General features: G+C 36.7%; 2 protein-coding genes across 3 annotated transcripts in view; one reads left to right on the top strand and one right to left on the bottom strand.

Moving 5' to 3' along the window:
• The window catches only part of tub (TUB bipartite transcription factor), a 46,356-nt gene extending 32,130 nt beyond the window's left edge, over positions 1-14,226 (bottom strand). For both annotated transcript variants that reach the window (XM_024296005.2, XM_024296006.2), the window contains exon 1: positions 13,967-14,226. In XM_024296005.2, coding sequence (XP_024151773.1) covers positions 13,967-14,022 — 56 coding nt within the window. In that variant the 5' untranslated portion in view covers positions 14,023-14,226. The remainder of the gene's footprint in view (positions 1-13,966) is intronic.
• A 165-nt stretch (positions 14,227-14,391) lies between these two features.
• LOC112160607 (piggyBac transposable element-derived protein 4-like) overlaps positions 14,392-14,490 on the top strand; it is a 2,401-nt gene continuing 2,302 nt past the window's right edge. Inside the window, exon 1 of the mRNA XM_024295252.2 lies at positions 14,392-14,413. Within this exon, the coding sequence (XP_024151020.1) occupies positions 14,392-14,413 (22 nt within the window). The remainder of the gene's footprint in view (positions 14,414-14,490) is intronic.

Here is a 14,490-nt window from a genome sequence, read left to right as displayed (position 1 = left end):
TTGAACTGGTGTGCTGTGAGATAAGAGTGCTAACCACTGCGCCACCGTGAATGAACGAATAATAAAAATAAATGCTCGTTTTAGATTTTATGAGGATTTAAAAAGATGGGACAACATGTACTAAGATTGTATTCTCATTTTGTTCATAGTTTTGTTTATTACATTAACAGTACTCTAACAGTTAATATTTTTTAGCTTATTTTTGTGAGGATTCTGTAGTTTAGTTAGGATTTTGTTATATTTATTGTTATATGTGGTCTACGTTTCCCTCGTCAGTCACATCAGTTTCAGGTTTGTCGTGATCCACAGCTGTCTTAAGTTCACTTAATTGCCCCCAGCCCGTTAAAGTGTCAGTTCCTCCTTGTCAGCCCAGTTTTGTTTCTAGCAGGGATTTTGTCATGTTTTGGTTAATTTATTAAATGTTTCATTTTCCTGTCGCCAAGTCTGGTTTCCTGCATTTTTGTGTCCTCTCCCACCAGTTCCTAACAATTTTTCTAATTTTTAATGCTTGTTTGAACTCCTTGTTTCTACATCTTGATATCTCATTGTAACATTTCTTTTAGGGTACAGACTACTTGCTGCATGAACAGATATTACTACTTTCCAGTGACTTTCTTAAGATTCATTTTCTGTTCTTGTGTTTTAGGCTACCTCTTCTTGCAGTGTTAAACCAACAGTCACAGGATTATAAATAGTGGACTCACAGATACACTGGAGCGGCTCTTGAATCAACATTGGGCCCTGTATGTGACTGCTCAGAGGGTCGCATGCATAAAACATGATTTGGATTAGAAAATGTCACGCTGGATGGAACTGTGTCCCACTGAGAAAACCAGATGGACTGCTTGCAAATACACCAAAGTTCAGCTCTCTCCCCCCTTTCTTATCCTAGCTTTGGGATTTACATAAAGAAATTCCTGTTTATCCACTAATAAATCCCCAGATGATTCTAGCAGTAATTAAATAGAATTTGGTCTAATTTTCCAAACAAAGAAAAGACACAAACTGATACCAACTTTGAAGGTAGTACCATATTTCTGGTGAATTACACTCAAATGCTGGAAACAGAATCTCGAGAACCCAAAACAGAAGTCGTAAGGTGTAAGTTGTGGCAGAGTTTTTCATTCCAAGACCAACAGGCAAACATGGACAAACTCCAGAATGGAAGAATGAGTCACCTTCTGCATTTCTCCTTTGTGCTTATGAATAAAGATGCATTTAGCTTTTAAGCCCAGGTTTTAAAGTTAAATCAATACTTTTTTTCTTTACTGAACCCCTTAAACTCATCATAAAATCATATTTGATACACACATTTCTGAGACCCCTATCTCATTTGCATGATCCAATCTTTCCTTAAAAAAACAATTTGTTAAAACTTTCTCCATGTTTTCTGTCCTGTAGTTCATCATCATTCCATTAGGGGCAGTAGAGGGGCTTTTCCTGCTCATTTCAAAATGGCTGCTTCCATGAAATCTCCAAAACACTTTTGGCGGGAAAAAAGTGTAACACATTTCCAAACCTTTAAGGTGAGATTAACTCATCTATTGTTAGTCTTTTATTTTAAATAACTACTAGCTGTATTAAAACAATGCTAACTTTGTTTATAGTTAAATCTTTATAATACAGTTGCACCGGGCTGAAACTGAACTGTTGATCAAATTTGAGACAGTTTGTAAATAAGGTGCTTTTTTTCCCATCAATATTTTTGCATCTTAAACTACAATTGTTGTGACCAAAAATCAAATCACACAATGTGTAATAACTTATAGTATCTGTATCTCATAAAAAAGTGATGATGTACTTTTTTGTGGGTTTGATCAAAGGGTTTAAAAAAAAAATCTTAGGTCGAATCCAAATTATTCCCCTCCCCCTATATTTACCCCTTTGAAAGGAGAGTTATGGAAAAATAATATCTTTAAATTTTGATGTCACTCCCACTTGATGATATCATCAATAGTCGCCGGTCAGCTACGCTAGCGTGATGTTGCTAGCGCTCGGAAATACGTAACAACATTGGTTTTATAACTTTAAAAAGGAAATACTAAAACAAGGAGTCATTTCTTACATTTAAATGTAAACTACTGTGTTTCAGGGAACACCCAAGTAGCTCGCCACCCTCACAGAGGAAGCATGCAGAGCCCCCCTCTGCGAGGGTTTCCCCTTAAAAAAAAACAATTTTGGACCACTTGAAGAGCCCCTACAACTGGAGGGGTAGGGGAAGAATTCGGATTTGACTTACGTTCCAAAAAAAAGAAAAATAACTTTCTGTCAATTCTTTTGGGCTTTACTACCAAGTACATCATCCTTATGTGATGATAAATGCTTGGCTAAAACAAGAGTCCAAACGAGCTGACATCATCCTCAGGCCACACAAAAAGATGTTAAATGACGCCGTCATTATGGATGATGCTGTGCAGCATCTCTTATATTGATCTTTAGAGCATTGTATTTCTGATGTGACTCATCGTTTCCAAGCAACTTGTTCCCAAACGTTAGTGATACCTCACTCAGACTCACTGTTCTGGTGCCAAACGGACAGATTCATCCCCTACTTTATAAACCTTCCTGTAATAAGATAAAGCAGCTAAAATATAGTTATAAAAGTTTAAATAAAATCACGTTCAAGAACATTTATTTTGAAAAACCAACCTGATCGTCTGCTTCTTAATAACTGTGTTTAATTCTGTGTACATAAGCAAAGCAGATGGAGGGAGAGCTGCTGGTTGTCCAACACTCCTTCTAAGTCAGCATCTTTGAGAAGAAGCATGTCGCACCGCCTCCTCTGCCGGTTCACTCCTGTGTCCATGGCAACGGCTGAGACTAATTATCGAGGAACAGCTCTTTGTAGACCAATTGACCAAGATTTCTAAATTTGGAAGCATGCACATGTGAAAATGAAAATGCTTTGCCATCTTCTCAATTACCACGACTTTGATTAATCAGTATCAAGCTGTGCCTGCATGGGCTTTAGCCATCACGGAAGTCAGTTCAAGTGCGGTTCCTTCCATCGACCAGCAGAGAGCAGCAGTGAGAGAACACAGGTAGATGCAGTGATGCTGTTTGGACACAGGGGGGCGATGTACGTCAGCAATAGCTTTGCTTGATGTGTTTCATATAAACCAGCAGCAAATTATGAGAGAAAGAAGACGTTTTTTGTTGCTTTTTTCCAGGAAAAAAGCCTGATTAGTAATTTATTGAGAAAAAGGAAGAATGAGGGAAGGTTATGACTGAACCTTTTCTCACATGATCATGTGATCCTGTGATTCCTCATGTGTGATGCTGAGGTGCTGCGTCTGCTGTGATCACAAGCTCAGCTCCTCTGCATCCCTGACATGTTCAGACTCCTTTCAAATCTGCTGTTTTCTGGCACTTCCATCTTTTTTTCCTTCATTTTCTCTGGAGGAAAACAAATACAGTTTTACGACTTTAAATAATAATGTGGAGCTACTCGAAACAAACAAAAGGAAAAACACATCGTAGCCCAGTCAAACACACCATTCTTCATTTTTGTCCAGTTTTTACAAATAATCTTGAAACCTAAGTTGCCAAAAAGAAAACATCAATAAAGAGGCAATGTTCTGGTGCTCCAGAAAACTAGATGTTTCTATTCAGGAGAGAAAAAGACTATTCTCAGAAACACTTATTTTAAAAAAGGGACATATTCAGGCTGACAGGGTCATGCAGACAAATGTGAAGGACTTTCCGAGCAAACAGTAGCAGCTGTTCTCAACTTTAATCATTCACAGTAACCAAAAAAAAATAAAAAATTATCAGAAAAATGTTTCGCTTCAAAATGATTTTCTGTTCCTCCAACATTCCAAAAACATGCTTCATAGGTTGATTGGTTACTCTAAAAGGGTTTCTAGGTGTGCATGTGTGTGTGTGGGAATGATTGTGTGCCCTGTGACAGACTGTATACCCCTGTATGTACTGTGATGCCCCACTAGTAATAAGGACAGGCTCCAGCAACCCTTTAAACCCAAAAGAGATAAAGAGAGTCAGGAAAATGGGTGGAGGATTTTCTCTGACACAACATATAGAACATAAAAAAGAAGGTAATAGGAAGTGAACCTTTGGACCATTAAAAAAGTAAAAATAATGTTTAAAGTGTTGAGATGTTTGTGTTTTACAAGATTGGTCAGTTTCAAACACTAATTTGTTTGGGATTTCTTATCTTGTTAGTTGGTGGTTAACACGCTCACCTCAGCAAGAGAGCACGGGTTCAAATCCGAGATGGGACTTTTTGGGTGAAGTTTGCATGTTCTACCCATGCAGGTGTGGGTTTTCTCAGAGAACTCCCACAGTCCAAAAGAGGCTTCATAAGAACAATAATAACTTCATAATAATTGCTTATTATGAATTAATTATTATGAATAATTAAAAATATTGTTTAATAATAATAATCACTCTAGATTGTCTAAAGGTTTGAGAGGGAGAGTGAGTGTGTGGTCCTTGGATAGAACCTACCCAGGGTGCATAACAGTAGCTGGGATAGGCTCCAGCATCCCCGTGACACCAAAAAGGTTCCATGTATGGATGGATGGATGGAATTCAAAATATTCATGTTTTTACAATCTGAGACAAAAAAAAAAAATGATGTTTGCAGTTCTATAAAGGCATTGACTTGGCCGTCTTTGAAAATATTGACCCATCAGCAAAAATTCAAATTTCTAATTAGTCTTCTGTCAAAAAGATAATTTTTACTTACTAAAATAAAAATGTAATTTCAATATCTGGGGATTTATGAATTTGACAGATATTTTTAGAGGCCAGATAGCTGTGTCTTACTTTGATAACTCTATTTGTGTCATTACAAATAATGACATTTTCATGCAGTGGTTAGCGCTTTTACCCTAACAGTGAGAAGGCCTGATTCTCTTGGACAATGAGTTTTTGAAGCTCCAAAGAGGGACTGAAACCAGGACTGGACTGTCACTTCAGCTATTTAAAAAAAAAAGTGTGTTTTAAAAACTGTAAAAAGCTTCAGCACAAAAAAAGTGATGCAAAATATAAGATAACTCCTTGTGAGAATGAATGACAAAACTGCAATGCAATCATGCTAATGTCCAGAAACTAAAAAAAACAAAAATAAAAAAAAACGTTATTGCTGGGGGCTGCACGGTGGCGCAGTGGTTAGCGCTCTTGCCTCACAGCGAGAAGGCCCCGGTTCGAATCCCGGCTGGGACCTTTCTGTGTGGAGTTTGCATGTTCTCCCCGTGCATGCGTGGGTTTTCACCGGGGACTCCGGCTTCCTCCCACCGTCCAAAAACATGCTTCATAGGCTGATTGGTGACTCTAAATTGCCCCTAGGTGTGAATGTGAGAGTGAATGTGTGTGTGATTGAGGCCCTGTGACAAACTGGCGACCTGTCCAGGGTGTACCCCGCCTTCGCCCTTCAGTAGCCGGGATAGGCTCCGGCACCCCGCGACCCCGAAAGGGAAAAAGCGGTCAGGAAAATGGATGGATGGATGGTCGTTATTGCTGGGGTAATTAATTCAGAACAATTAAAAGGTGCCATTAGTCGTAGATTTAGCACAAAATGGAAAAAAGATACTGCATTTTGAATTAGAAGGAACTTAAAACATCAAAAACGCCCAAAAAATTAACAAAATAAAAATAGAAGAAGAAAAATAGTACAACAAAATCCATAAAAGACACAACAGATTTTAGATAAATGTATTTACTTTAAAAGGTACTTGTAGTTTATTGCATAAATAGAGTTGAAACAGACCCATAATTTGTTTTTTACACTTTACTTCTTCCAGAAAGTACACCCTCATTCATGATCTGATTGCACATTCGCATATTTTTATGATTTTTTCCCCTACTGCTCCACATATCAGTTCCAACAACAGTCCTGCGGCTCTGAAGCCACTTCAGCACCAATCCGCTTTGATGCAAACGTGAGCAAACAACCTCCCCTGTGCTAATGACACACCGAAGCCTTCAAAGCGACAGGGCAACAAGTACTACAGCCGTTTGACCAGGATTTATGAAGGGAAATTCTCACCCACACTCGGTTGTTGCATGTAAAGAAACCATCAGCATTGTGTACTTGAGAAATAAAAATAAAATGCAGTCAAATAAAGTAAAATAAGCATTTCTCTTTCTTTTTTTTTTAGTTTTGGGAAATGACGCCACGTAATCAGCTCCACATCTCTTCACTGCATCATCAGTGCTGCATTCTCACCCCGGAGCCATCAAAGGCACTCGAGGCTAGATAATCATTAGGTTTCACTCGGGGGTGTTTAATGGGCTTTATCATGAACCGAGCAGCTGATTTCTCTCATTTAGGTGCTAAAAGGACACAAAGAATAGCAGCTTTTTTTCTAGATTCTTCTTCTAATTCCTCTACAGGAAGAAGCCTCTCGTCCTTTTGGTCGGTTATGTAAATATTTCTGTATATCCATGTTGACTGAAACCGTTTTTAAAATTAATTTAAAAAGAAAAATCTGCAATAAATATATTAACAACAAATAATGAATTTAACATTTTTATTTTTTTGTGTTTTTTTTAAATAACATTACTCAACATGACTTGTACTCGACATTCTCTTAACATATAAGAATAATATAATAGAACTAACATAGCTAAACACATTTTTATACTGAAAAAAAATAATAATACAACTAGCTGTGATAGTTCAAATTAACATGTTGCCAGCAAATGTTTTTAAGCGTTTACATTTAATAAAACAGTCATTTATGAATTTGTTCTTCTGTTTCTGCTTTTTTAGTCTTCTAACAATAATTATCGAAGAAACACGAATGTTTTCTTGTGCTCACAAGCTGATAAAAAGCCGCCCCCCTCCCCAAACAATAAACAGCAGGTTCATAACTCTTCAAGATAAGTGCCAGCACATCCTGAGATTGTGTTATTTCCCAGCCCAGAACACCGTAAAAAGCTGCTGCCATAAATCATTTCTATTCAGGCTAAACTACTGATGGTAGAAAGCTATTGTTTTCCAGACAGGATTAGACATTTACAAAATTTGATAAATAAATAAAAAAAAGGTAAGGAATTTATATTTAGGAAATTCCCTGTAACAATATAAGAATAAAGCAAAATTAGAAAATATCACTAATTCAAGCTAGTAAGAAACAAATGTTTCAATGTATCCATTAAAGCCCCCATGACATTATGATTATGATAATTATGTTTATGAGGTTTTTAACCAAAATCCCACAACCTAAATGTCTTAAAAAGTCATGTTGATCTGAAGCTTCTGTTTCCAAAATCTCTTCTGAGGGGGCGTGGCTTCTGGAGCTGAGCAGCTCCGCTGAAGTGAAGAGCTTCGTGGACCGAACTTCCTCCAAATTTGTATTTTCCAGCGTTCTCAGCCCTGCTACCGTGAGTATTGTATGAAACTCACACAAAAAATTAAGTGACGGCTCATTTGACCACAGAAATGTGAACGGCGGCGGCGGTTTAGTGCATGTGCAGCAGAGCAATCGTGACGTATTAATTGCTCATTAATTCAAACAGATTTTCTGCGACAGTTTGATTGACAGCGATTTAAAAGGACAAATACTCAGAAATGCAAAAACAAAATGATTTCTTATTACATTTGATAAGAAAAATGCCATGTCAAAAACTAAAAAAAACATGATTTTCATCAGAGAGGGAAACATTTGCGGATTTTAAGGACCTGATTTTGTAAGTATCTTGTGTGAGTGCATGCTTCTCACAAACACAAGCAGAGGACCGCGTCACATCTGATACTTTTAGATGTCAAGTTCAAGCCTTTCATCGGTGTGGACAGCTTCCTCAGCTTGCAGGAACACAAGGAAATTTCAGAAAAATGGACATTTGCATCTGTGCACCTGATGTCCATCTTTATCTACGAGCTGCAAGGTGAGGAAGCTTGCCAAATCCTCCTTTTTTAAGTCTTTTTTCTGTTTTGTAAATTATTTCAATTTATTTTTCAAGTAAGAAAATTCAAGTTTCACCAAGAAGCAGAAATTGCTTTAGTCATTAGAAGATCCAGGTTGGTGTGAGTCTGCAGAAATGGATGTGAGGTGTTTTGTTTTTTTTTCCTGTGGTTACTACAGAAACTGGTGGACAGAGGGCTCAGCTATGAACAGCAGAGCAACAACAGAACTATGAAAACCAAGAGCTCAAAATCAGATCGATAGATGAAAACAATAGCATGAAGGGGGTAGTGCTAAATGTCACCAAATGATGGAATATGTTGCTTTACACACTTTTATTCAATTGTGCTGAAATATTTCTGCACTTTCCAAGCTCTAGATACCTAGGTGTGGTTGAGATCAAGATCAAATGTATATTGAAGTATCTGACTATCATACTACAAAAGGACGCCTCATATTTTTTATTTAGAAATCACTTTGTCTCACTTGATTTGCTCTGTGATTTCAGTTTTTACTCTCTGACTGTTAGCCAGACATTTGTTAGGTATAGCTGCATGCAGGACGGACAGTGACTCTTTCTGGACACAGCTGTCAGTTCAGCTGGTGTAGTGGGCCGGACTGACGCTGTTAGTCTCACTGAAAAACAGTCCTTCTAACACAGGGATGGAAATAAAACTCCTTTCTGAAACATTTGGCAAGTTCGAAACACCAAACGTGTAATGAGTTGAAGTAATTAACTTTTGTTAAAAAGATGAAGACTTTTAGAGAGTTTTAAATGTGTTTATATGTTTTAAGAGGACTGTCAGTACAAAAAATCTAATTTGAAACTTGATTATTATATTTAATAATTGTATCTAATACATTGCACAAAGCAAAATGTAGTTTTGCTCTTGAGGCTTCCTAAAGTTTTCATACTTAGTTTTCATGTGGTCTAAAAACATGTATTAGGTTAAACAATCGATTTAAATTGTTCGTACATATGAATGCTTGAGTTAAAAAAGTTTCTCACATAGAAAAATAGGATATGGCAAAATATATACAAAAAATGACTTTTCATCAATTATGGAATGAATTATTTTATTTAAAACAACAATAAAAAGCTAAAAACGAGGATTGCCACGAAAAAAAGATCATATATATTAGATTTATCATCATCGCGAAATCAGCCTGTGCAATACACGTATGGAAAAAGACTGTTTAAAATTACAATAAATGGCTACCATAAATGTTTATACATCCAAAAACAATCTTATGGCGGCTTGACATATTAAACAAATTAAACAGACATTGCATTTGATCAATCAGATGGACCTTTTCCATGCTAGATACTCGCCTCCTATGTAGATGTGGATCATTTAGAGTATAATTTAAGTTCTGTTGAGTTTATTCAAATTAAACTGATGCAGTGAAACGGAAATTATATATTAGTTGCTTTATACAATTTATCTTATATTTATATTGTTATATTGTTATTGCAATATTGATCATTTATATCGCACATCATAGGTTTACATATATATATATATATATGGACTGTGAAAGTTGATGTGTTAACACACACAGTTAATAGAAACAGAATAAATGTGTTGATATAAATTAACGCCCTCAGGCATCATGTCGTGCAACTGTGAGAACAGCGTAATAAAACTCTGTCTAAAATAAACACAAACTTTTTTAATATTCTGTGATTAAGATTTTATGAAATTTAAGAAATAATATGGCATTTATTCATAGTTTTTGGCTGCAGCGCAGAGCGAAAGATCCGCAGAGGTGGATGGAGCAGAAAGGAGCTGTCTGCCATCAGTAATCCAACAACAAGGATCATTTTTTTATTTTATTTTAATTTTTCTATAATAATGAGCACCGGCGTTGTCTAAAAATTGCAAAAACTCCTTGGTTCACCACGAAAATCCCGCCTGTCACCGTTCAGAGTAGACAGACACGCCTCCACCTGTGTGCAGATTCCAGGCGAGATGACCTGAAATCCATTAACATCTAGCTTCTCCCAAAAAATGTTTTTTTAATTATTTTTCACAAACACAGTAAAGACAATTTAGGAAAAAAGAAAAAGCTGAAAAAAAAAAACGAAATTCAAGGAAAAATGTAAAATAGACAGCAGTGATATTAGGAGAGAAATTCTTATTTCTGGTAGCTGAGGCTCCCAAGGGTTAAAAATAAACGTTCTAAATGTACAATTTTACGTGTGATTCCATATTATGATTAATTTTAGATAATAATGGGCAGTAAAATAATGTAACAAAAAAAAAAAAGAATCGCAATTAATTTTTTCCCGGTTGGCGATTAATTTGTAACATTTTTTTAATCAATTTCCGGCCCTAATATACACATGTATACACGCATGTATATATATATATATATATATATATATATATATACATACAGTATATATGCAGTTTCCTACTAAAGCTTACCACTGATAGTAATAAGCAATAAAAACAGCAAACAATAGACATACTTTTAGTAGACAAAACATGTCTGCATTTAGTTTAGAACAGATTCCACACACTAACACTCACTGTGAACAGATGCTCTGATGTCAGAAGAGAAAATAAACCCATCATCACAGCTACTTGTGAAGAAGTAGAGGTAAGACAGACGAGCTGAACTGCAACAACGATAAAGAGAAAATCCACCCCTAGTCTTTCTCTGAAAGGAGGAGAGGATGATAACTGTGGCAACAATAACGCCGAAAACTGCAGGATGAAACCTGTCTGCTCTTTTCAGAGGGTGACTAACATCTAGGAAGTCTGCAGAGATGTTAGTCACACATTACAAATGCAGAGATCCTGAAGCACACACGGCATAAGAAAGTTGTGTGCCTCACAGATGCATACCACAGAGGAGGGAAGCAGAGGTCAAGAGAATATCAAGTCTGTCTTCCATTGATCCATTCACAGAATATTCTGTGTTCTCAGCTTCAAGTGAGCAGCACAACAACGCACTGAGCAGTAGCTGAGACTAAGCAAAAAAAAAAAAAGATCTGAACCCACACAATTAAATTAAAAAGTATGCACGACAGCATCAGCCATTCAGCCAAACAGCATCAGCACAGGAGCAGAGCTAATAAGAGTTAAGGAAGGATCACAGTGCCAGAGTGTGTCCTGTAATAAATCAGGTGAGCCGGATTTATATATCCTTTAGCTTGGAAGAACAGAAGTGTCCTTCAGTGTGGCCCATAAACCAAGGTCAATATCACACTCCTTTCAGTCAAAAAAGGTTGAACGGCTACAATAAGATGCAGAAATATTGCCCAGGCAATATAAAAATTAAGTAGGAAGCCCTCAATGCAAAGACATACGTAGAACCAATAAGAGAGTTGAGCTCATTTTAATGTGAGTTTTCCATAACTTTAATAAAGGTTTCTAATTAAAAAAGTACTTGCACAGTCTTACCCACACACTTTTTAAACTCATAGCGAGGCCTGATACCAGAGAAACAGAGTTCCACAAACTCCCTCTTTCCTGAACCTGATTAAACGGCATTTGGCTAAGAGGACACAATGAACAGAAGGAAGTTCCAGCTAACCTTTATATCTGGGTGCGAAAAAGAAATCCAAGACAAAAAGGTCAGGAACCGGAGGCGCTCAATTGTATCTTGTCACACCACCTTGGCCTTCCATCTCTTGGATACAGTGTTTGCACAGTGGGTGCCACAACACTGTGTGTGACTATGACACACAAGCATGCAACCCACCGACACATTTCTGTTATAGGACAGCATCGTGAGGGAACAACAAGTCTTTATGGAAAAAACAAGGAAATCTTATATTTTGAAAGCTAAATTATTAATTGGAGCTAAGTGTTTGATGCTTTTATACATCATACATATATTCGAAGTATAGGGGACTTTACCTGATGAGGCTGGATTATGTTTCCACCTAAACTCTGAAATGCTGAAAGTTTTAATCTCTTCTTATTTTCAAATGTTTTGTAAATTAGTTTTTTCCCTCCATAATCTACCATCCAACAACATGATTATTACCCCCTCAAAAATCTATAAAAATATTTCAGGTAGGAAGACTATAAAGATTTTCTATATCACATTATGTACTGAACCCCAAATAATAACAATAAACATTTTAAATGAAATGTACAGGCTTAATAAAGCACTTCTAACAGCAAAAAAGAGGAAGAGCTGTTGTTCATATTCACGCTGTATAAATGTATTTTAGCCACGCATTCAAATTTGGTGGAAATTTTTTATTTATTTTTTTCAATTTTACCAAAAACTTGATTTTCAGGCAAGAAATTTGAGTTTTTCATTTATGTCAAATAATTAAAAAAATCCTTATGAGTAAAATTTGACAAATTGTAAATTATACAACACTTTACATACAAGTTTGCATCAGTAAAAATCCCTGCAAGACAAATAGATTAAAAAGCCCTGGGATAGAAGATTTTTGGAAAGGGCTTAATTTTATGTGAAGCTTGTTTTTTTGACAGAGAAAGTGGATTTTCAAGTTAAAAAAAAGTCTTTTTGATATTTGTCAACAAGGAAGACAGATAAATAATCAAAACCAGCCGGAAACAAGAAAAGCTTTGCCAGTTAAATTGTGTTTATATAACACTTTTCATGAAAGTTTGAAAAATCCTGCAAAAATAAATACAATTTTAAGAAATCCTATACACAGTGACTTAATAGCATGTGTTTAAATCCTAGCTATAGTACTTTAATGTTACAGACTCGGGTACCTTATAAAGCAGAGAACACTTCTGCATTTTACCAGGCAAAGAGACCACAGAGCTCTGTAGTGACAGTCTCCTGAGAGGTCCAAGCACAGATTCAGAATACAAATGATAGAGAGCCTCCATACATTAATGCTGGGTGAAGCCTCATCAGAGGAGGCCTCCTATAATCAATGGTCCACCTAAAGCACCGTCAGGCATCGCATGTCATCCACACGCAGCAGCAATGATGGATGACAACTACAGTGAGCTCCAAAGTATTATGACAATTGTATTTAAGTGTCAAAAAGATTAAATTATTTGTTTGTCATTTAAACTCATGGATAATGTTATTGTGTCTCGAGGATCTTTGGATCACTGAGATCGATCTACAGTGAGCTCAAACATACATGCCATGTAACCCTGGGCAGTCTAGATGGATGGAGTAGTGGGTGATTGGTGGATGGTCACCATGTCCAAACAAGGCTGTGATGTCAGCAAGGAGGTGGTGGAGTCATGGTTTGGGCCGTAAATCATAGAGAGAGAGAGTTTAGGTGTGAAAATGACCTCTTAAAAAGTATGTGGAGTTTCTGACTGACCACTTTCCTCCACGGTACAAAAAGAAGAACCGCTCTCTCTGTAGCAAAATCATCTTCATGCATGACAATGAATACCACATTGGCATAAAAAGAGATAAACTGATGGTGTGGCCCCAATCCTCCTTTGGAGCATCATCACGCAAAATATTTTTAAAGGTGGGAGGCAATTCACATTCATAAAGCAGCTCTGGGGAGGCTATTCTGACATCCTGCAAAGAAATTCGAGCAGAAACTCTCCGACAAGTTCAATGGATGCAATAATTGTGAAGCTGCTACAAAACAAGGGGTCAAATGTTAAAATGTATCTTGACCTATGAAGATGTTTTAGATTGGAATAGATTTTTATATTAGTAAATATCACCTCCTAATACAACAAATTCAACAAAATGTTCAGTTCATTAGAATATATCAACTCTGTTGTGCATAATAACATGGAACAATCCATTTTAAGGCTTGAAATTTGGAAAAAAATATGGTTATCTTTAGGAGATGTATTTAACAACATTTATACTTAATGGCTAGGCACTTGAAAAGACTGGGCATTTAGAAAAATCCTAGAAAAATGTCATTTCCATATTAAATGGCAAATGTATATATATAGTCATAATATTCAGGGTAACATGAGTCAATATTCAACACACTTGCCAGAAAAATTAATGTGATGGTGATACAACACAACAGTCTTTTTTGTATTCAAGAACTATTAAATAAAAAGAGCTCTTTATGTATAAAATCCCGGCCTAACTAGTCATTAACATAATGAGTGAGCGTCCTTAAGGTACAGTGGCTGAAGGAGGTAAATCTCGGTTACCTGTCGTAGCTCCATCTACTGTAAGACATGCTCCTGTTGCTGCCGACTCCCTCCATGTCCCTCGGCGCTGTTCTAATGGACCGGACCGGATGGCGAGGCTGTGAAATTAGGGCGCATATGCTGCCTTGAAAACAATAAGACAAAAAAGGGGGAAATAAAACCTCAAGCAAATTCGCCTGTGAGTGGTGGAGATGAAGCGTTGCTGAGCGGAGTGAGCACGGTCAGACTCCTCCACGGACCGTACCACCTCAGAGAGGGGAGCGGGGGCAGCCGCTCGGTTTGGGGAAACACTGAAAAAAAACTAATATTTGTTGTTTATTTTTTATATTGTAATTTTATCTCTCTTCTGTTTCTTTCTTTTAAAGAAATAATGTTACGAATAAACTCCTTAAACTTTGCCCCCCCCAAAATTGAGGCGACTTGAAATGGTCAACTCGACACGACTGGGTTCGTTGAATTCAATGATACTCCATTCATTCTGTAAAACAGACCCATTAGAAATAAGTCATTTTTTAAATAATAAT

This window comes from Oryzias melastigma, linkage group LG3 (assembly GCF_002922805.2).
Source record: "Oryzias melastigma strain HK-1 linkage group LG3, ASM292280v2, whole genome shotgun sequence".
Classification (NCBI taxonomy): Eukaryota; Metazoa; Chordata; class Actinopteri; order Beloniformes; family Adrianichthyidae; genus Oryzias; species Oryzias melastigma.
The sequence above is the reverse complement of the archived record's forward strand: the minus strand, read 5'-3'. Positions and strand labels throughout refer to the sequence as shown.